Genomic DNA, 24,714 nt, shown 5'->3' with positions numbered 1-24,714 from the left:
ACCCGTCGGAGCTGCCGACCCGGCCTAAATCGGGTGGTGGGGATATGTGGCAGCTGTCCCCAATCTGGCCTCGGCTGCTGGCTGCTCTCCATGTGCTTTTTTTTTTTTTAAAGGAACTTTACAAAAAAAAAATTTAAAAGGGCTTCACGTTTGGCTCCAGTGTGACAAGACCGTGTCCGTTACCCGTGGGTTTCCCCCTCCAGCACCAAGGATCCGCCCAGAACCACGAGGTTTTGCTCAACGGCATCTTTTATTCGTACACAGACGACACCGAGCAGACCGCAAAACATGCGCCTCTGCTCACTTCTCCCATCCCTCCAGCTCTGCTGCCCTTTTATACAAGCAGCAGCCGAGGCCAGATTGGGGACAGCTGCCACAGACACACTATGTTGTTCGTCTACTGCCTGGAACGACACTTAAAAACGATTCCTGATCAAATGTCCTCAACAGCAACACACGCACACACACCTATTACAGTATTTCAGCATACATTCTGTTGATTTATCTGATTTCACCACTTGTACAATGCTGGTTAAATACACTCAGGGGAGACGGCACATTGACATCATTTGATTTCCTTGACGGGGGAGAAATACTGAATTGGCTGTTCGAAATGCAGACTGTGACTGTCAGAGTGACTCATTTCCATGTTCAAACGTGCTCTTGGAAGTAGAGGAGATATTGTTGCTGCCGTACTATATGTTCCAAGTAGATCCTTTAATACTGATATCAAAGGATTAGTCCAAGATTGTTTCGGGCCTTACATATGTCTGTGTCACTACCTTGTATTAGTTCTTTAATACAGTTGCCTTCAGCTGTCTGATTACACAGCTGGAGGGTGAAGGTAACGGCTTAGGAATGACTATAAACCAGCAGTGACCAAGTGTCTTTGTCTTTAACAAGACTGTCCCGTTGAGATGGCAGAGCCTGATCTTTGGGGTTAGTTAAACCAGCAGGGAGTGGGCAAGTCCATCGCAGGGTGGTACATGGTAAGCTTTATCATAGTAGTTCATAAGGAGTGTTAGGTGGGGGATGGAAATGATGGGAGGTTGATCCCCATGGTAATCTGTGTCCCAAATCCCACATCCGGGATCCTCGGAGCAGTGAACTGATGCTGCATCAACAGCGTTTAGACTGAAAGAGAAAATGCAAAGAAGGAAGGACAGATATGGATTTTTAAGGGCTGATAAGATGCTGCTGCCCAGCTGTCTACCATGGAAACTGCAAGGACACAAATCGAATAGAGGTACGGAAGCAGCAATGCTTTACCTTTCATACCAGCGAGGCGCTACAGCCATTAGCTGCTACTCGGTGTCATGCGGCTGCAGTGCAGTGACCTTGGCCTTATGAGGTTGTGTGTCTTCAGCCTTGTCATGAGATATGCACACATATGAACACACCATGCTAACTTTGAACATCATGCTCAGCAACATGTGGACGTTGTATACTGAAGCCAAAGCCCAATGCCAGTGTGTGTGTGCTGTGAATGCACACGATTGGGTGATATGTTTCAAATTGATTACGTTTCTGTCACGGGGGGGGCACAGGCACATCGTGAAACAGAAGGTGGATGAATCTGAATCATCACGCGGCGCCGCTCGCTGTAGTGACACAGCAGTCCGACACAATAAACGAGAAGTCTTCTGAGGCTTTACTCTTATTTCTTTGGCTCCAACAGCTTCTTGATAAAGCAATCCAACAATTAGCTAAACTTACCCCATCAATTATTTTGATTCGGTCAGCTCTACTTCCCTGTAATAATGAGGTTACTAAATCAGTTTAAATAATATTTCTTTGTGTTTTTGACGGCTTTGCCTTAAGCACTAAATGAGTTTGTGTAGCGCGAGTCCTGCTGATCCAACAGCTGCTCTGATATTTCAAGGCCAGGATCAGGCATGAAGCTGAAGAATGGTTAATTCAAGAAAGGCCACCCACTGCCTTTGTTATTTCAGAGCACTTAAGTGTTGGTGAGTTTTGCTTGAGAAGCCTAAGCAGAGTTAGTTGTCTCTTTTTAATGACTTTTTCAAATATTCTGTAGATATAGTTGAATACAGTATGTATGTATGATGTATTTTGACATTATTCTATCACAACAGTTTAGAGGACTTGCCTTATATGAGTGGCATTTTCAGTTCCACTGAACGATGATACAGTATATTTATTTGTACCTGACATTTTGTGTGTGCTGTTATTTGTACAAAACTCTACCAAATTCTCAGCAAACATACGTATTATTTAATTTCCTCATTCTATTTTCAACTCGGAGTATGATGGTATCTGTAATAGAAAATCAAAGAGAAAATGAATTTGCCGAGATGGTAAGCTTCCTGCATCCTGATCCAGTCTCAGGATCAATGTTGTCAGTAAGGCAGAAACAATAATCACACACATTACCTGTTTGACTTTTATTCTGTGAAATACCATCTCTTCTCTGTTTTTGGCCCACTTCATACTGCTTATAACCATTATGTATATATATCAAATATTCTATACAATAACATTGTTGGCCAGCTTGTTATGAAACCATTCTTTGAACAAAGCGGAAAGCAAAATGTATATTTAAAAACAACTGATGCAGAGGATGCTGCAAAAATGCAATTGTAGTCCAGTGAGCATAAAGTGTAGAAAGTGGCATAACGGAAGACAATTATTTCTTTAAAGATGTGTTCTTTACCATCTACTTTAAAGTTTAAAGAGTTAAAGTTTGATCTCGGAGGGCAATTTTTTAGATCTTGTGCAGTTTAATGAGAGTTGTGTGTGGTGACCTCGAGGTTTTTGAACAGGACATGCGCGTGAAGACTTTTGACTTTTAATACCTCACATCAATCATATGCTGTAGAAATGAGACTCTTTTTTCTGACATGCTCCAGCATTTTCTTTAGAGAGAGGATTAAAGTATATGCCAAAGGTTGCCATCACAACTGTTATTTAGCAACCCTGGTGGGACGGCATGTGAAGAAGCAACAATAGATGTTGGTCGCTTCATGAATGAAACAAGACATTTTAACATGAATTTGTTTGACAATACAACTGTACTCTTTCAAAATGTGCACTGACCTTCGAGCGACGATTCGAGTCTTTTTCATTCAAAAAATTGTAAATGTCTCCCAAACAAACTGTCATTTCCTCTTTATCGCTCACAAGGCGATTGAAAGTATTGTAATGAAGACCCATTACAAACACTGGAACACAGCATTAAGGAAAAAGACACTTAAAAGGGTTAATGATTTATTGGAATGTCTTGATTGATTATGGAAGAGGTGGAGTCAAGTATGTCTAAAGGCAAACCTTGCGAGATTAGTTTACTCAAATGATTGGGAGTATAAACTGTTTCTTGGTGCAGTCCGATGCCATGCAATGTGTTCAAGTCACTCACCTCTGTTATTTCTCCTCTCCAGAGTGTTACATCTAAATGAGTCCCCCAGGAGCCTGAGCACCAATTTATGGTTCCAGGAGATACCAAGTGAGAATTAGTAGAAGGGTGTTTGTAAAGTCTATTTCCCTGTTTGGTCTTTATATGATCTCTATGGTGACATGGAGCACCAATGTAGACAAGGTTACATGACAAGATTATACATACATTTTGGCAGATTTCCAGAACCAATATATGTGTCTTTTTGCAAAAATTGAATTACACCCGACAGGTTTTCAAGATTTACATAATTTTAAGGAGAGCTGAAATGTACAGATAATTCACAAAGATTTTAAAACAGGATGTTTTGGTGGCTAACGTTTCATGGGCTCATAACCTTCAGTGTCAAAATCTCCGCTATGCGAAAGTTTTTTAAGCTTGCTATTTAGTTTTTACGTAGTTTCACTCAACTCATTGAGAAAATGATTAACCGTACATATTTATTATCAATCGACTCTCTCCTCATATGTGTGTGCGTGAATGTTATGGTGGTGCTGATCAATTCTAGTTTTAAACTTGGCATACTTGTAAAGCTTTCTCAGTGCATCTCTCTGAGCGTAAATAAAGGCTGAATTGAATTAAAACTGGGAATCAGAACAACCAATAGGATCATTGTTATTGGCCAAATCTCCAAAATACATCCCACATTTGAACACAATCTGAATTATCATGAAACAGAGGTATATTTGACTAGTGATAAGACAGGGGCCGCACTGACCCATAACATGACAATTCATATTTTACAGTACAATATAAGCTGTTTTTACGGCAGTACAGGCACATATTCCCGTCTGTAGCAGAAGTAAAGTAAAGGAATCTTCTGCTCCTCACAACATTAAGCATACTTTCCCCCAGACATATTTCACACAGTAACGTTCATGGGTAATTGATCTCCTGTGTTGAAATAGAAGCTTTCCTCGGCTGATCAAAGTGAAAAAGGGTATTGAAAATATTATAGGAGCTTAGCCAGATGCTCAGGAATGTCTTGGGAGGTCTGCCCACAGAAATATGGTACAAATAGGAAACAAAATGGTGCATCAACACTGAGCTGACTGCTCATTAATTAACCAGACAACACTTTGGAGGAAGAGGGAACGATAAAGGTCTCCAGTTACTTCAACTGTGTCCCTTGAGAGTGCGCTGCCTGAGGGTGATACAGGAACTGTAAACGTACCGTTTCAATGTTTCTGATTTGATAATGATGCCATGCTGATGTTCTGCAGAGGTCTCGTTGAGGAATTGCTGGTGTCATAAGGATTTGTGGAAATGAATGTTTCTGTATCTAGTTTTGAAAGTTTCTCATCTGCCCTCTTCTCTTCCTGTTTGAATATGTTTAAGGCTTCACGGCTGTCAGGCTGGCGCCCTGCAGAGCGCTGGCTGTATGCGTCCCAGAGCCTCTCTGCTCTTATTACTGCAGTGACTCTCCTGGGAAGAAGGGAGTTGAGTGCAGTCGCATTAGAGACGGAGGGAGAAAGAGTGACGGACAGAAAGCAGAAGATAAAGAAACAGTAACAGTGAAGGGGCAGGAGAGGCATCTTAATAATCATGAGGAAAACATCCTAAGAGAGAAAGAACTAGATGAGGTGAGGGATTTAAATACTTCAAGAATAGTTTAATTGATGAAGGAGTGTGTGGGAAGAGGGGGCAGTAAGAGAGAGGGGACAATGGCAGTGTTGGTGACAACATAGGAAAAGGCCGGGGGAAGAAAGAGTGGACTCACTGACATACATAGGAAAAGTACCTGTGTCCTCAGCAGTTACTACTCCTACAGCGGATGAGCTTCAGTGATCACTCAGGGGACCACTAGGCCAGTGGGCTGCTGGCTGCTCTTGTGATCTACAACATCACACAAAAGGTCAGCTTCCTGGACAGGTGGAGGAGCTTTTTGGAGTGTCGCCTACTTACCCTGCTTCCTATCAGTAATTATCATTACAGCCTGTAGCCGGTGTATGTGCATGGAAACAAACAGAGTGAGGAAGAAAGAGCTCCGCAAACTAGCATTACTCAATTTTCAACACCACAGACCTTAATGATTCTTACAGACCATGGTCTCTAAACCGTATAAATGTTGGATTATTAAATGTCGAATGGATCATACCCGCCAAAAAGGGATTTATCTGCTTTTTGAACAGACATTTTTAAGATCAGCTTGCATCAGACCATTGGTCCTGACAGCTGCCAGGGAAGTTGTGCTGTCTTCCACTGAGACATAGTTTTCATCAGACAACAGCGACACGACTCCCTAAAAAACAATAAAAGTTTATACCGGTAAACCTATTTGGATCCAAAACATGGTTACATGGTGCTGGAATATAACACACTTTGTACCATTCAATTGCAGTAAATAACAGAAATAAAGAAAACAAATATAAAGGCCTTATGCACCCCCACAGCTGTATTCACTTCTAAATAGTCCTTTGTTCAGGTTGAAGGTCGAATAAAGAAGGATAAAGGTGGAAGTTATACGCCCTGATAGAGTTCCAAAGATGTTAATCAAATATTGATTGTACATACTCTCACCATCTATAGGTTTACCATGGATGTGGAGGACCTTCAAGATCACATAAAACAGAAACTGCATATATCATTTAGATACAGTACATGAATGTTGTATCTCAACATTGGAGGAACAAACCCTGCAACATTCATTCACAAAGGAATCCTTTCAACCATGAATTACACACACACACACACACACACACACGTCTAATGCAACATGTCCTGTATTACAACCACACGGATGTCTATTACAGCGATTAATATATAAACAAACATGTTTAACAAGCCAACCATGTGAAGACCTTCTGCACAATCATGTTTCACAACCAGCAGTAAAGGCGACTTGAGGTGTGACACCGTTTTCTTTCACCTGCCTCTGTCGCAGCTTCTTTCCGACAAGAAAAGAAGAGTAGATCAGAGACCATTCCACAATTCATATATTATTATCTAAATATAGTCAATTGATCTAAAATGATGGAGGATATGTGAGAGAAGAAAATGAGGACACAATTTATTTCAACAAACTCTACAAACCTCAATAAAGGGCACTATTAAAAACAACCAAATGTTTGTACTGGAGCTGCAGGTAGGATAATCTTCAGTAATTAGTCGATATTTAAAGTGCACTTTATGAAGTGTTTGGTTTAGAAAGTGCATGAAGCACTGTGGTTAAGTTAGTAAAACTTAGCTGAGATGCTAATTAGCACTTCCACTGCCAACCCACTAATTACAGCCTCACGTTGGCTGAAACATTGACAGAGAGGACAGGATGATTACATTTTAAATGCGGATTCTCTGCTTCACAGGAACTCATCTCTGTGCTGCTCTCTGGTGCGGTTCAAGAGGAGTAAGTGGTCAACTCCCTGCTGGAGATTGTTCCTGCACCGAGACATTATTCGTTCTGAGCGGTGCCCACTGCAGAGCAAAACGCTGATTCAGGTTCTTATAGAACTGTAAGGTATTCCAAGACGAAGGCGATGACCTTAAAGACTTTACCATCTATTGTAACACTGGCCTTGAGTAGAAGTCATGGCGTGGATAGCTTACTGGGTCATTTTTCATTTGCTGAATTTTTTCTCCATTGCTACTCGCCACCACAATGGGTAATTCATCGCCTCACCTGGGGGATGTAATTCTGTGTGATGTATTTCTTCCAAGGATAACAAAGTGAGTACTATTTGTATTTCACAAAACTATAGGTACCTTCCCTAGCAAATCGTATTATGTAATTGACGAGTTGTAATATGAAGAGTGGCGGTGGGATGGGTTGCACTGGATGCAAAGGATTTCTTCCATAATCTAAAGCCTCCTCCTTTGTGGACCAGGTCTAATTCACTGCTAAATTGACTGAGGATTTAGAATCAGCTTCCAAAGCCACCATGATATTACACACAAGCAATGTATAGTTTATCTTTATTTTTATTATGGAGAGACAGTTTGTTCTCGTAATTTACCTTTCAGTGTTAGACAGAGAAGCCTGTGGGTGTGCTGTGAGGTGGGTCACCTTCCCTCTTCTTTTGCCAAAGTGTATTGCTCAGACATGTGAAGCAGGGGTTTGACCTTTTATTCCAAACATAAAAGAGTGAATAGTTTGCACGAGGTGGTGCTCAGAATGAAGCAGCATAAAGCAGCTAACTAGACTGCTCCATAATAATGTTCATCTAAATACAAATACTCATTTGGAATGCGCCAATCCACATGTTTCAGTCCTAATACAGATACCTGTGCTTCAGCTATCGACCATGTACCGAGTACCAATGTGTTGATTTAATAAGCTGCATGCCTCACTGTGTGGAAGTCACTGGAATCATTCTCTGTGTATGGAAACTTTAGACTTGACATTTCATAACTTTGTGAAATATATATATATAAATGTACTGATTTTTTTTAACGATAATGGTATTTTATAGCAGATCAGCCTATTCTCACCGATTCAGTTAGTTACTTTGGCAACTGTGTGGACAGCTGTAACTCCCTCAGCTGCCTAAAAAAGCGTATATTCCGTCTGAATAGGAAATATCTGACATCTCTCTGCACAATGTCAGATTTGCACTTATGGTAGAGCCATGTTGAATTAAATTCCTGAACCTCCTGGTTAAACTCCTCTCAGTAGTGTGAGCAAAATCGCTGTGAACATTCATTTATTCCTGCAGCAATCCACTTAACACAGCGATAGCATGTTGTTGACCGCAGGGTCTGTGCAAGGTGTCGTCACTGCCACTCGAGAAAGCGCTTGAGAGTTGGATTGGATGAGAGTGCTTCGTTTTTTGTGCAGTTGTATTTTTTTTTCTTCTTCATTCTTAATTGTTCTTTTTTGCAGTTTCCTTGTGCTATATATTTATTTACATGGCTTTTTGTAATTATTAGCCATTTATATGGCTGTGAAATGAAGCCCGGAGACCGGTTTCGCCTCTGGGAGAATTATGTGTAATGATTTGAATCGGAAATTCATGTATTTGCCACCGCTGCTGGTATAATAATACAAGCTGGGGAGTTTTTATATCAAATAAATAATGTATTTGATTGTGTTTATTATATTTAAAAGGTGCTTGCTTAAAGATTAAACGTAATATTTAACAGGAAAATTGTGTCTCAAAGATTGCAGACCTGTTGCATTTTTCCACGACCCTCAGATTCACTGTGTGCCTGCCAGTTTGAGCATTCATACAGCAAGAGAAAACATTTTGGCTCATCGCTCAAGACTTTGTTGTCGGGTCCAAAGTAGCAGAAGAGCAGTTGTGGCTTTTTTTTCATATCACGCTTGATGCCAAGAGCACAGCATGCTTTAGTGTTCTCCTGCAATTAGCAACTATAACACTGCCGATGATATTCTGTTTGAAGATGGTATATGAACTAAGAAAGGTTTCCTGCGTAAATGATTCCCATATTTCCGTCAGTAGCTGACTTGTCAAGGCCCAGTGGACATGGTAGTCTTAGTTCTATTATTCACACCTTTGCTCCTCTCTCAGTCAGCACTTCAAACTATGCCTCACAAATGACTATAGCTAGCTATTATACAATAGCAGCCCCAACAGAAAATATGTGTGCTCTTTGTAGTACGGCCATCACTGACTTCACTGTGTTTTATTATTCTGGCTTGATGATTAGAGTTGGTTGGAGAAGCTGTGCTCTCCCGCTAGTAATGCTTGTTGAGCTCTTTTTCCTTTCTTGCACACCTCAAAAACAAACTATTAATTCACCTTTTAGTTGTGAAGAAAGAAGTGGAAAAAGATGTAAAAGTAAAGCTAAATCTTAGCTTCTCATCCATTTGCACCCAAGACTTCCCCTCCAGTTGTCTTTTACAGAGCAGATGATGCTCGATCTGCACTCTGTCACAGTCCTTCTGTCCAGAGAGAAAAGGTTCCCTCTTAGATCCTGCAGAGGCAGCTGGGACGGGCGTGGCGGGACTGGCCTGTGTGAAAAGAGCGTTAATCAATTCCCAGGCCAATATGAGGATAGAGGTCAGCAGAACGTCTCACATTTTCCAAAAGTCCCCGTGTACTAGGACAATATTAAAGAGCCGAGGCCAAGCCCGCTGCTGCCATTATTGCAGCTTTTACCCAAAGCAGGAAAGGCCTTGGCAAAAGAAATTGGAGGATTTGTTTTGGTCTGAGTCCTGGATGCCTTTCAGGCAGTTTTTTTCTGCTTAATCTTTACTTTAGATCCGCCCTCATATAGCTCTCCTGGTCCGAAAAAGCCTATGGTCACGGCAGGGCAGATGATGCCCTGCCGTGACCAGCTGTGACCCACAGTTTCAACCCAATGAGCCATAAAGTCTGTCTGTGTGTGTGTGCTCTTGTGTACAACATATAGATACAAGAAAATGTTGACATAAATTGTACTTTTATGAGAGATGGTAAACGAGGCTATTTCATTTTATTTATTAAATTTGTTATATAATTTTTCAAGACTATACCATTTGAAAAAATGCTATTATAAAAAACATCTTTATTCACTCTTACATACGTTCCATCTGTTGGATGGTGCCTGATAACAAAGGCAAATTTAGCTGCATGGGCAAAACCACAAAGTTAACTTTAAGTTATGTATTTGTTTTCCACCGCAGTGGCAGACGACTGAGCCTTGAGCTCATTATCTTGGAGCGATCTTGAAGGACGTGTTGCATTAGCTGGTGTATGAATGACTGCATCTTATCCTCAGGGGTTACAGAAACATCTATTAGCTCAGCCATTTCCCCAGTTTTTCACTGGTTCAGTTACAATTAAAAAAATTACGAATGCTTGATGTGCTGTCCTACATCTTACAACTAGGTAGCCAGCCTGAAGGATAATGTCATGTTTTAAATAGTTGTACACAGATTGTTTATCCTTAAACTGTGGTCCCTTGCTATTCCAATTCGACAGGTCAGCCCCACTGTGATTATTCACCAGCTAGCATAGATCATCATACCAGTCATATGGGATGATGCATAACTACATCATCCCATAGTGACTCCAAGGATATAGCATCATCACTCAACCTTGTTTTCCTGATGGTATTGTTATTAATAATCAACTGAGGTACTTTCTGCTCTCTTGAGCCCTTTAGCTGTTTTAGTTTCAGCACAACAACATAGCTCAGTTTAATCACAGGACTGAGCTCTGCAATGTTGTTTTGAGCAGATGCGGCATGTGATACTGAATTAGTGAAACAAAGGTTTGTTGTTCAAAAGTTCCCCTGTGTACCTATTTTGGATAATTTCTCCTTCAGTTGTTCATAGTTTAATTAGCGACCTAATTGAATCGACCTGTCTGGGCCACTTTGTTTTGTGTTCATTTTACAAGTAAGTCCGATTCAAATCTAAAATGTATTTTAAAAGAAAAACCTGGCCAAGGCAGCTGCACATTAAAATTCAACATGATAGGCAAAACAGTGTGATTGATAAAAGCATCGGTCATCTTAATTTTATATTTTAATCAATGTATATTGGGAAAGGCTTCAGTCATATTTCTATTGGTTGAAGGTAGTCTGAGTTTTTTTTCAGATGAGGGTCTTTTATCTTTCTTTCTCATCCTACAATTATGTTTTCATCATAAATACAAAACACCGGAAAGTTATCTTTCATTCTCAAAGGTGCTCTTTGCCAGTTCTGTCTCGATATGAGGGATGTGTTGATGTGTTTATAAGAAGTTCCATTAAGATATTAAGAGGAGGGTGTTCCAGTTTTTCACAGTCGAGAGGAAGGTTAAAAAAGAACATTATTTTTTTGCATTGCTCTCTTACTAAATTAAACATGGAGTGTACCTCATTCGTTTCTTTGGACAAAAGCATTTGCCAAAGGGAAACATTTAATCCATCCATCCATTATCAATACCGCTTATCCTCATTAGGGTCGCGGGGGCGCTGGAGCCGATCCCAGCTGACATAGGGCGAAGGCAGGGGACACCCTGGACAGGCCGCCAGTCCATCGAGGGCGGAAACATATAATGTGCCTCTTAAATAAAGTGATGGGGATATGTGTTTTATTATCATCCAGTTAAATGTATAAATGACAAATCACTACTTTATGTTACTTTGACTCACTTTGTCATGCTGTTTGAAAAATCCCCAAATTGCCATATACATTTGCCACAATGGCCGAATCCATCCTGAGATATTAAAGGGATAGCAACCCCTCGTAAACGGTGCAGAATTTTTTTATCATCACATAATATATGTTTGTTCTCACCCATCTCTCAGTCCTGTAATGAAAATCCTGCAGTTACGGTTTAAAAATATTGAAAAGGACTTCCCAAGGTTTGTTATCGCCTGTCGGGACACCCCGTCTTCACAGCACAGGTTGCTTTTTAAAACCCTCCCTTAATGTGGTCCTTTGACACTGATATAATTAGAGCGAAATAAATAACCATACCCGCAGTCTGCTGAGCAACTGAGCAACACGAGCAGTAACACCGGTTACCCTGGACACTCGCTTTCTCAAGCAATTTCTCCTCATTGCTGTAATGGATGTGTCCCTGAACAGGCTTCCACGCATGTCTCCTCAGGGCAGGCTGCTGTTGTGCTCTTAACGGCAGAACACAAACAGCATCCAGAGGCTATGGATCACAGCCGCCTTGGGGCAGCCTTTCAGGACTGATGTTCATGAGCGCCAGGAGTATTGATTCACTGTGTCACGTATGATTATAAACACAGATTAATACACAGTACGTTTTCAGCTCCAGGCAAAGTAAAATATTAAATGGATGACATTTTTCTGCAGTCTTTTGGCTGCATGTTTGGGATATATAACAGAGATGTGACAACTCCACCTTCATTTGACAGCATACAGTCCCACATCTGTCCCAGAGGAGAAATCTGTCTGTTGCCTTTCTTCGAGTGTAAAGAGTGTGTTGAATACTAAGTCAACTTCTCCCAAAAGTATTTCACTGCTATTGTTAAATAATTATTTGACACCTTTACAGCCTTTGTTTATTGGGGTTTATGAGATGTTGCTGTTTTCTGGTTTTACACAATATTTTGATTTCATATATATAGCGTCGTCATAAAGGAACGATGTTTCCATTCACCATTGCCATCTGTGTCAGAGGCGGCTAATGTTATCTACGAGTGGAGATGCATTGTGCCGTGGAAGTGCCGTGTCAGCATTCTGTACACTGGGGTTGGGATGAGCTCCAAGTGTCTTTGCCTCATAAAACCAGGTGCAACTGAGTGCCGGGGTCAGGGATGAGCAGTCTCCCTTGTGAAATATTCAACACTAAACTCAATCAATTCTATTCAATTCAGTTTATTTTATATAGCCCAATATCACAAATTTCAAATTTGCCTCAGAGGGCTTTACAATCTGTACACATATGACATCCCTGTCCCAGGACTTCACGTCGGATCAGGAAAAACTCCCCAAAAATAGAAAAAACCTTTCACAGGGAAAAAAAGGGAAGAAACTTTCAGGAGAGCAACATAGCGCATCAACACGGTCACGGAGGCAGGAGGCATCACGAAAGAGGCCAGACCAATGAGGTTGGCCTTTGTGGCAGGAGGCAAAGAAAGGAGGCATGGACTTTGGGAAGGAGGCCAGGCGATATTAGAAACCCAAAAGGCATCACACCATTTAGCTTTGTTAATGTATTCACTGCTGTGAAAATTCCACTTAGATAGTGTTTACAATTTTTAGATAGTGTTTCACATATTTTTCACATTATGTCGTGCCAATTTAAATAGAGAGAGAAAGTAAATAATATAACACTGTGGTTATTGTCATGCCAAGGGGGAATAATTACTGTGAACCACAGAAAATTGTCATTGTCTGCATAAAACATCCTAACTCTTCAGCTTTTTTGTCCCAGTGTTACTTACACTACCGTTCAAAAGTTTGGGGTCACTTAGAAATGTCTTTATTTTTCAAAGAAAAGCACAGTATTTTCAATAAAGATAACATTAATCAAAAATACACACGATACATTGTTAATGTTGTAAATGACTATTCTAGGTGGAAACGTCTGGTTTCTAATGAAATATCTCCATAGGTGTATAGAGGCCCATTTCCATCAACTATCACTCCAGTGTTCTGATGGTACATTGTGTTTGCTAATCGCCTTAGAAGACTAATATCTGATTAGAAAACCATTCTGCAATTATGTTAGCACAGCTGAAAACAGTTATGCTGGTGATATAAGCTATACAACTGGCCTTCCTTTGAGCTTGAAGTTTAAAGAACAAAATTAATACTTGAAATATTAATCATTATTTCTAACCTTGTCAATGTCTTGACTATATTTTCTATTCAATTTTCAATTCATTTGAAAAATAAAAGTGAGTTTTCATGGAAGACACAAAATTGTCTGGATGACCCCAAACTTTTGAACGGTAATGTAAGCTTCTTATCAACGCTTTTGTTCTAATGCTTCCTTTTTTTCATATCTCTCTTCTGTGTACATAACGTGAGCAATTAACAACAACAAAAACCCACATCCATTGCAAAGGCTTTGAATTGCAGTATTTGAATGTGTGCCACAACCCCCAATTGTCACTATAACCTCTCTCCCGTAACAAAAACCTTTTAGTCGTTGAGAGTATGTGATTTTTTCTTTTTTTACAGTGACCTTTTGTTCTGCAAGTGTGCTGATAGCCAATCAACCCTTAAAGCTCTTCTAAACACAGACACACACACACACACACACACACGCACGCACATAGCCGGGTTATTACACCATGCTTCCAACCATTGTAAATGATTGTAAGTGGTACCTACACATGTTTATCCCTCAGAAAGATAGAATACGTGAAGCTGTGTTATTGCACTCAGCAGGCGAGGGTTTCATGGTGTTGTGACTCCACAGTGATGTTGCCTTCCTTTCCTCAGCAATGACTGATACAGGAATGAATGTGTCTGCTGCCTGCATGACGGATTGAATGCCAGTGTCATTAAATGTTGTCTGAGGGTGGGCAATGATGAGCTGTCTGCACACCAATGATAGTTGCCTCCTTTTTCTGCTTCAATACCCACTCTGTTTGTCTCCTCTCTCCATCATGTCCCATGCAGTACATGTCGCCTGCATCCCTCAGCTGTTAGCGAAGAAGGGAAGTGGTGTCAGATGTTTGGATAGCCTCTCTGACTTTCCACCACACCCGGGGATGTTTCTGCAGTCACACACTCTCAGTATGTTCTCATTAATAACTAGATGGTGTTTTCCCTTGTGATGCTGTCGGGGCTGTGTTGTTCCCTTGTTGTCTATCAGAAAGTCTCTTTAAAAAGATGGTAAGAACACTTTTAAGTCTAACATTTATTTCTACAGTAATATTGATCTGCTTTGTAAATGAGATACCTTGTTTTCTCCTGGAGGAATAAACAAAAGGGGCACATTTGCATAATAATATTTGCATTAATATGTCTTTTTATATATTTTATTTCTTTGTTTCATTGGGCATCCGTCTCTGAAGATGGTGATATTATTGGCATACAGCTAATCCAAAGTTGTTTGCGTAATATTTGCTTAACATGATGCGCTCGCTTTCCTTTTATCAGCATGACTGTGACAATAACTGATTTCAGGCTCAAACAAAGGGGTTAGCAGTGCGTCTGTGTGCAGTGAGATGAGGTTCAACCTAAAAAATCATCTGCGAAACGGGAGCGGATGGGAAGGAAACAGTTAAACAAAGTCATTCATTAATGATGACTTGGTTCCATGTAAAGGTGGAATAAGTGATTCTGGAGAGAGATTGTTGTTATTTGAGCTCAACATCCAAAACGAATCCCACCCTCCAGATTTACTGTCCCTCCCACTGCCTTTCTCTTTAAACATCCATTGGCTTGCACGAGAACCCCCTGTTGTTGATTGGCTAGAATGATGTGGCTCAGTCCAAGCGACTTTGTTTATTTTCCATTTACAGAGCCAGGGCTGTGCATCAACACAAGATTCTTTTTTTCATTACAAGCTCAACTCAAACTTTTGGAATAGGATCTCTGACAGCAACATTTGAAAGCTTTTCCAGTGAGCTGCAGGCACAATACTTGGACCTCCACTAATCATTACTTCTTTTTCCGATACACCCATAAATACACCTCATGTCAAATGTCTACTGTGGAAAAGGTCTATTTAAGTATTTATGATGGAGTTGTCCATCAGATAAGGGGATATATATATATATATATTGACAAGTAAACTACTAAGTAACCTGTTTTTAAGGTACTTAATTTTGATCATTATTCCCATCTGACAGAATGGGACACATGTTTAAAGCACATTCATTTCCCTGGTAGCTCACCGGGAGATGGATTAAATTACATTTTAAATTGATACAATAATGAACCAGAAATGGAGAGATTTGATGAAAATATATGTAAAACATATTTACAATAGGCAGAGCTTGATCAAAGTCATTGGCCTGTAGTTTGGGCTCCTGCCTAGTTTGGTGAGTTAGGCTCCAGATAGAAGCTGGGCCTCCTACTTTCCATAACCTTTGACCTCTTACAGCAGAGGTTCAACCAAGCAGAGAAGAGGCGACACCTATACTGCTCACTCCCCAGGAAAAACCTCTCTAGAGCACATTCATGTACTTTACTGCATTGACACAGACACAATGACAGTGTTTTCCTCTAGAAATACAATGAACCCTGGCAAATCAAAACCCCTTGGGAATGGGAGGTCATTTAAACCAGTGAGACATTTAGATGACTGAAGTATGTTGAAGTACCAGGGTGAAGCGTACTCATTATATGAAGCACACATATCCAAAACAACGTGATATTTATGCTACGTTGCTACTTTTTCTCATTTGATAGGCTGCTCATTTAAGAGTGATGACATTTTTAAACAATAACTCCCCAACCCAGACTCGACATTACACCCTTAAATTTATGTATTGCCGTTTTTATTTTGAAGTGCTTCAAAGCGTCAGCACCTTCAACCAAGTGCTGGAATAGATTGTCTGTTCATTTATCTAACTGCCAGCAGCTCTCTCTCTCATTACTGTTGGTAAAGCAGCCTGCCTGCTGGCCAATCTCCATATTAAAGAACAAGGGAAAGGTCAGTTTAACAACATCTAAACAGTTATCGAGGGTCATAGGACAGAGGAGGGAGGGGGCAGCCATCTAGATAAATACCATACGGCCATGAAATTCAAAACTGTCAAAATATGCAGATTAGGAGGAAAGCTGAGATCATCGTTAAGGAAGAGTGGTTGTGCAGATGGTTTTGCTCAGAAGGCCCCCTGAGGTTCGCCGGCAGTGCTGTGTTCATAGACGGGGTTCACGGTTAAACTAGAAAACCCGTTTTATTTAAACACCGTTTTAGCCCGTAGACAGGAGATACTGTCACGCCTTCATCTGGTATGAAATCTAACATTTACAGCGTCAGATGGATTTATATGATCAGCAGATAGAAGATCAATAGCAGCACCTGAAGCCCTCTTCAAAAAGCAAATCATTCCCGTTGTAATGCTTTGGTATCCGCTCTACAAAACCATTTCCCGGGAGGATATTGCTCTCTCCGATAATCATTGTCATTTTTATAGCATTTCATGCCTTATACATGGAGGTGAACATTTAGAAAAGGAGATGGAGGAAAAGCAGTGGACAGAGGGACCATGATGATTTAAAATCAGATAGATGTTTCTCTCAATCCATTTTCTTTTTGAAGTGAGAGGAGAGAAAATAATAATAGTAATAATAATAACTTTAATTATATAGCACCTTTAAAAACAAAGTTTACAAAGTGCTCTACAGAGAGTCAAGGAAAAACAAATAGAATAGTAAGAATCTTCGAAAGATGACCTTAACGAGCACAAAAGGTATCGAACGAGAAATGGTGGAATAAATGGGTGGATAAAAGAAACAAAGAAAAGGGAAAAAATATGAAAGGTTATCACGAGGTGATCTGAAATAGGTACAAATTTAGCCAAGAATTGTAACATAATGAAACAAGCATGAATCCTTACTAATACAGTTTGTGTTTAATTATTTATTCCAAATTCTGATGACAAAAGCAGTGAGGACAGATTCATATTTGCAACGTGTCTGGAAGTTTAGAAGTGCGCGTCGAAATTGACAAAATGTCCGAATGAATTATCCGATGAGTAGGCCTGCTGTGGACACAATGTCAGTATGGGCCCAACATACTAAAACAACCTGCTGTGTGATGACAAATAAGAAGTTTTTTATGAGATATTAAACATTTGATTCATCTAATGTTGTGAATTGACATTGATTCTTCATATCTTTTCCCCTGCAGATCCGTCAGTGCATCACAGACAGAAGACAGTTGTGATGGACATGTGCTACCCGACAGAGATATCCAGCCTGATGGACTTTGGCTCCCCGGACTGCTCGCTAGGCAAAGGTACGGTGCTGCTCGGAAATACAAGGTGTTGCCTTGGTGACAGCAGGAAGTGTGCACGGAGATTTATCCTGGCAGTTAAAAGACACAGAGCTGTCGGCTTGACTGCAAGGTTAACACTGGAGCAAAGGCCTGCGCGGGCTAAGAGTGTGAGAACAGTCAGACAGCAGCTGTTGGTACCTGGCCACCAGGGCATCGCAGTTCACCGCAGGCTTTGATTTATCGCAGCTAGATAACATGTTTTGTCACCCAACTTGTGGCGCAGTAAGACTCTGAGACATACCAGAGGAAATCATTTCACTTTGCAAATTGCTTTAATCTGGATAGAGCTTCATTGATGTCAATTGTGCCCGAGTTCTATTTAATGTGGAATTATTGCATCGCAGCAAGGACACCTATTTTCTCAAATTGCTGTCATCAGTTTGAAAAGTAATATGTTTTTTAGAGGGGCCAGTGTGACTCAAGATAATAGTCTCGCTGAATCCCTCCTGTGCAGTAATCAAACTGGCCAGGCTATAATATTTTGCACAACAAAGGGTATTGATCATAAGGTTTATTGATCGTGTCTGCATTGTTGTCCATTTGTTTTTCTCATCACGGTGACTGCTATTATTCTGTATTGTTCTCACATCGAAGCCAAACCCAAGAGTCTGCAGTTTAATTCCCTCAATAATTTCAAATCCAATCTTTTCATCCCATCTATCCCCTTGAAGCTGGCAGAGCCTGCTCCGCGGCTATTAGACAAGCCTCATGTCATTTCCCCCAGCAATGGTGGTGACCTCACTCACTCATTCTGCTTTCATTTTTCATTCTTTTTTTATTGAATGTATGCATCTATTCAATATTTACACATGTCTTTCAGACATTGATACCACATGTGAAGATTCTCAGATGATGTCCATCTGATCTATAAATATCTATATGCTTTCTGTCTCCCTCCTGCTCTTTTTTTAATTTAATTTTTTACTTTTTCTTCTTTCTTAAGGCCAACCAATATCTTAATGTGGCTCCATCCCAGCTCTCTATCAACAGCTACCAGCACTGATAATGCAGAGTGACAGGTCACCCGTGTGCAGCTGAGAGAAACAAGCGCAATACTGTGTGAGGGTGTAGAAAAAGAAGGCCTTTAAGGATTTCTTCTGGCTTTAACGTGAGCGAAGCAAATTAATGACATGGTGATACAGGGAGTTAAGCCGAAGAATAAGGACAACCAGGAGTGGAACATTTCAGACTTAAGAACTGTCAGGATAAAAGCAACACCGTGAATAAGATCCAGTGTAGCTGAGAGGCAAGCTACAGCATGACCTTCACATTATGAAGTGCTACATTTGGTCAAAATGTTCTTATTTAGGCTCTTATTCAGTCTGTAGCACTTCAGACAAGTTAAAAGCAGCTGGAGTCAGACAGGTTACAATTTGAATCTAAATATAAAAAAGTGGTACAATTCTATAAATGTGGTTCTGTGAGATATTTTAGCTGTAATACAACCAAGGAGACCAAACATATCTTCGGCGTTAATTGTATCCACGATATTGTTTTAAATCTTTTGTCTCAGATCAATCAGAGAGGAATGTACCCAGCCGTAATCTTTAAAGGTGTCAGCGTGTGATTGGCAGCTCCATTGCCTCATGTGACAAGTGTGGTTCGAGTACATTTGATCTCTGGACGGAGCTGAAACTCTGAGCGTCCTCCTCTGACAGGCAGGACAAATGGCATGCTCGCTCTGAACTGCTGTCACGTCTTTAAGTGGAAGAGGTTTAACTTGTCTTTCTCTTGCACACAAACTCAACCATATTGTGCCTACACGTGTGCTTTAGTATGCTAGTTATGGCCCTCAAGTGCTCATAAACTCGAAAGGCTGAATTAATTCAGTTGCAGCTCTATCTGTTTTCCTGATACCACCTGTACCTGCCCAGGGTTTCAGGCCTCAAGAGCCCTGTTAGGCAAACGCGACAAGCCAAAACCTTATTTACTGTCCGCACACATCTAAGTTCCCATCCAACATAACACAGACTGTCCTTATTTAGACATGCAGGAGAGAAGTCCATGGAAACAATCCCTGCTGTGTGTGGAGCTAGTGCAGTTTGGTCGGAAGCATGAACTCCATCCTTCACTGCTGTCATGATCCATCCTTTGGGGCGTTTGTACTCAAGGGGATGTTGTGGAGAATCTTTATTCAGAGTTTACATTCCTACCTCCTCTCGCCAGAACCTAAATTCACATTCAGGAAGTGAGTAATGTAAACTTGTGTAGGCTAAAAGCATAGCTTGCATACAAAGGGAAGTATTGTTTTCTGTTGAGTCGCCGAGTGTAATTGCACACGCTGTCCTTTGTTAGCTCTCCGCCATCAGGTGGCGCGAAAGCTCCACTGACTCACCTGGTTTATTAGCTGAGGCCTGAGGTACAGTTTGTATTCCCCTCCCCCTCATCCCTTTGTACACTAGGGGGAAAGATGAAAATCAGGAGTGGGCGTGGGTTGAAAGTTGTCCTGGCTGAGACAGGGCGTGTCACTAAACAGGTAGAGAGTGGAAGAGATAGAGAGTCACATTAAGAGGTAAGAAAAGAGCAGGAAATGTTGCTGAGTGGCTTACAGGGGAAGACTTCCTGGTAACCTGTCTGGGTGGAGCTTCAGCATTCAAGGCTGGGAGCGGCCGGCTGTGGTGGTGGTGTGTTGTGTGCGTTGGTTTGAATGGTGTGTGCACTGGTCTGTACGTATACATGTGTGTTTTCCCTTTTTTTTAACCTGCTATGAGAGCTCACACCACAGTTGACAGTGGAGTCGAGTGGAGCCTGTGCCGAGGAGGATATGAGGTCCGAGAAGGAGGAGGGGAAGGCCGGTGAGTGACAGATAGCAATGGAGATAGAGGGCGTAAAAAGACGTTGTTTGAGTGTATTGGAGGAATAGTGTATGAGTGGTTTGAAATGGCAGTGTGTGAACAGGCTCAATTTCACGTGTGTTAATAACTGCCTGCATTGTTTGTATGAAAGGAATGTGAGAACAAATGCAATAGTGGAAAGTACATTTATTTAAGAACAATACTTGAGAATAATTTGAGATACTTACACTTTACAACTTATGCTTCATTACATTTATTATCTATAAATCTAGCTATTATTTTCTTGATCAATCACTTAATTGTTAAGTGAATAAAGAGTCAACAAATAAGTAAAGAAAACAAACCCTATATAGCCCATAATGATGACTGAAGCTGTCTCAGCCATGAACTCAAAATATATTTAAATGAGAAAACCGGACATTTGAAGAAGGTAGAAGCAGATAACTTTTTCCATTTTGCTTTAAAAGTCACAAAAACAACAACTTCTGGCACCAAAGTAGCTGTCAATGAGGTTTTTGGGATCCAATGTATCTCACCCTCAACCAGCTGCAGCATTGAAATGCAGTTTACAGGATTATGATTATGATTTTTCTCGTGGGCCTCTTTGCAAAATGTCAGGAGTTCTCCACACGGCTCTCAACATGGCCATGGCTGAGCCAGACGGCCCGTAAATAACGTCGGGAACAGTGCAAACAACAGCAACAGTGGTGACAGAGCAGTGTTTACCTGAGGGAAAACAGGAGAGCGGGTGCTAAGCTTCTGTGACAGCGTTGTCAGCTGTAACCTCTGATTTATGAGCGCTGTGCAAAGTGGCACCAATTAGCTAACCAGTGGGACACTGGGACTTAGAGTCGTGGACGTTAGTACATGTGTGAGTCACTCACATGCACTAACACGCATGAGCGGCCGCACCGGCAACGTAAACAAAGAACAGAAACTCAAAACAGTGTGACCGTGAAGATGGTCCATTCTAGTATTTTTTACTTAGATGTTTCTGAAAATACTATTAATGTATTTTGGTAGAATTCTTCACACTTACACATTATTTCACCGTAATGCAGTTATATATGTACAACAATAGAAAGGTTGTTTTACATCATTTGTTGTTGTACATCTATTCTTTATAGATGTACCACAGCCCTTTATACTTAGTGCTGATGTGTTTAAATCTATTCCATAACTAAGACGTATGTATTGTTTTACTAAAGATTAGGATATGCTGACCTTGATATTACATGTCCATATTGAACATATAGTAATCTGTTAATCTTCCATAATCATTGTACATGAATGGAGTGGTCTTTGGTGAGATACTGTGCAGTATTACAGACTTTAGTAGTGCAGCAGACATACTAAAGCTTGTATCTGTGAGAAACTGAGGAACAATAATAACTACATGGCTCTTGTGTTATGACTTATGAATACTGTTGGAATCTGACATACTAAAGCAGGGGTGCTCAATACGTCGATCGCGATCGACCGGTCGATCGCGGCGACCTGCCAGTCGATCGCGGCGTTGTATGGTAGATCGCATGACCTAAAAAAAAATTGGCCCGCCCCTTTCTCTGGCGCCACATTACAGCAGCAGCATGTCATTTATGTCTCTACGTGTCGCGTTAACAGTCCTCTGCCCGCCGTCTCGTGCACCGCGGAGCTCCGACACCGGTTTGCGCGCATCGGCCCGTCAACAATCCTTCGGCTCGCACGCGACTCTCACTAGCACCCCGTCGGTCGATCGCCTTGACTCGGTCACATAATAAGTAGCTCGCATGCTGAAAAAGTGTGAGCACCCCTGTACTAAAGCATGTGAAGATGTTTGGGCGTTATGGTGCTGTTTGAATGAATTGAAATGAGTCTGATTCAACTGTGTTTTGTGTGACTCCTGCTGCACTAAACATGAGACCATCATCGTCACCATCAGCTTCATAACATCAGCTTTGTTGTGCATTATTTTGTTGTTTTGTTTTTTAGAATAATTTCATTTCAGTCTCTGTGAGCGAGCTGCCCTGAGTTTATTAAGGACCATTGTTACATTCATAATCTGCCCAAGTGTTAGACTGAATAATAAACAGAATAGGTATTTGTTGACATATTTTTACATAATTCCAACTCCTCCGTAATCATTTAAAAGTGTAATATACAAGCTTCAATCGCAGCTCCAGATTCTCATGCAGCTTGTGACATTATTCTGCCATGAGGGAGGTTGTGTATTAAATCCAGTTTTCCACAGACCACATCCTGCTGTTTCTGACAGATGTTGAGTCCCCACGACAGATTCAACTGGGACAATATGGCCTGTGGCATTTTGGTCCTCAGTGGCTTATGCAAGTCGGCCTCATGGACACCGCACCGCCCCTTTGCTGATTACTCTGCTCATCCGCTGTTTTGTAGATACTAAGATCCAATTCCAGTTCCTGCCCTGATGGATTTAAAGACTTTGACACTAAGTCCAAAAGGGCTCAGGACTATCCTGAAAGTGAAAGTTTAAGTTTGAGAGCTTTCAGGTCAACCTTTGAGCAATTTATTCAAACTTCACTCAAAGTCATGATGATTACTCCCAAATATGTTTATTTGATCAAACATAACTTTTGTTCTTACTAAAAGGGAAAGAACTATACTCGCTAATAGTTTGGCATTCTGGGAAATATGCTTATGGTAAATTTGCTTTCTTGTCAAGGGTTAGATGATAAGATCGATCGACTCATGTCTGTACAGTATAAAACTAAAGCCATTTAGCTTAGGCTTGATATTCTACCAAAATATAAAACAATCTCTGAAACTCACTTATTAACATTTGTTCAATCAAAGTGTTTAGCAGAGACTTCAGGGATGACCAAGACATAGTCTGTATATAATCCATAACCCCATGGATATATAAAGAGAATTGGATACAGTGTTGGAGGCGGGGTCTCGTTCATACTCATGGTGTTCAGTCTCTGCATCCATTAGCCGATGGGGCACTCGCAGTTGCTTCTCCTTTAAACCCGTCGCCCAGCTGATCGGTCTTGGCTCACACAGATGACCTACAGTTCATTAGGTCTACAGAAATAACTTTTTTGCTAGCTATTAGTGGATATTATAAATTTCAGGACCGTATGATTTAAATAGTATTTAACGTGTTTGGCAGCGATGGAAATTGGCTTCAAAGTATGGTGCTCTTCATGGGAGCTTGCATAACCACCCTAAAACCCCAATATCATGTTTCTACACTTTGCTTTTGTAATTTTGTTTTAGAGGAGCTTTAGAGGTGCTGGCGGGTGGATTGTATTTCTTTTCTCAGTCTTTGTGCTTACATGGATCCAGCTTTAAGTTTACCAAACCGAAATCTATTAAATTAAATACAGTATGACATATTAATATATATTATTCAAGATTCAAGATTCAAGATTCAAGATGTTTTATTTGTCACATACACACACAGGGTGTGCAGTGAAATGAAAGTGGCAATGCTCAGCAGGAATGTGCAAGGGCAACAAGTACACACTATTTACAAATAAAAAAACAACACAATATTTACAGTAAGTGTGTGTGTGTGTGTGTGTGTGCCTAAGAGGGGCAGTTGTGTGGGTCTATGTGGGGGTCCTGGTGAGGTCGGAGTTCACAATCCTGATGGCCTGAGGAAAGAAACTCCGTCTCAGTCTCTCTGTTCTTGCAGCGTGACTACGGAGGCGCCTGCCTGACCGCAGCAGCTGAAACAGTCTGTTGTTGGGGTGGTGAGGATCCTTCATGATCCTGCGGCTCTGGTTCTGCACCTCCTGGTGTACAAGTCCTGCAGGGTGGGAGTGTAGTTCCAATAGTGCGCTCAGCCGAACGCACTACTCTCTGCAGAGCCTTCCTGTCCTGAGCGGAGCAGTTGCCAAACCAGGCTGTGATGCTTCCTGTCAGGACGCTCTCTACAGCTCCAGAGTAGAAGGACTGAAGGATCCTCTGGGAAACTTTAAATTTCCTCAGCTGCCTGAGGTGGTAGAGGCGCTGCCTTGCCTTTCTCACCAGAGTGTCTGTGTTTGTTGACCATGTCAGATCCTCGGTGATGTGGACTCCCAGGTATTTATACCGCTCACCCTCTCCACAGTAGTCCCGTTAATCCCCAGTGGTGAGTACGTCCTCTGTTGTTGTACCCTCCTAAAGTCCACAATCAGCTCCTTAGTTTTGGTGACATTCATGATGAGGCTGTTGTCCTGGCACCAGAGTGACA

The 24,714-nt window shown here is 41.1% G+C and overlaps 1 protein-coding gene across 4 annotated transcripts in view; it reads left to right on the top strand.

The window, feature by feature from the left end:
• The window catches only part of LOC130207947 (kazrin-like), a 115,903-nt gene that overhangs the window by 71,842 nt on the left and 19,347 nt on the right, over positions 1–24,714 (top strand). For 3 of the 4 annotated variants that reach the window (XM_056436743.1, XM_056436746.1, XM_056436744.1), the window contains exons 5-6: positions 14,391–14,507; positions 17,578–17,685. In XM_056436743.1, the coding sequence (XP_056292718.1) occupies positions 14,391–14,507; positions 17,578–17,685 (225 nt within the window). The remainder of the gene's footprint in view (positions 1–14,390; positions 14,508–17,577; positions 17,686–24,714) is intronic. The other variant, XM_056436745.1, reaches the window with a different exon arrangement.

Source organism: Pseudoliparis swirei, chromosome 18 (assembly GCF_029220125.1).
Source record: "Pseudoliparis swirei isolate HS2019 ecotype Mariana Trench chromosome 18, NWPU_hadal_v1, whole genome shotgun sequence".
NCBI classification, from domain to species: domain Eukaryota; kingdom Metazoa; phylum Chordata; class Actinopteri; order Perciformes; family Liparidae; genus Pseudoliparis; species Pseudoliparis swirei.
Note: the sequence above shows the minus strand (reverse complement) of the source record. Positions and strands in the feature narration are given on the sequence as shown.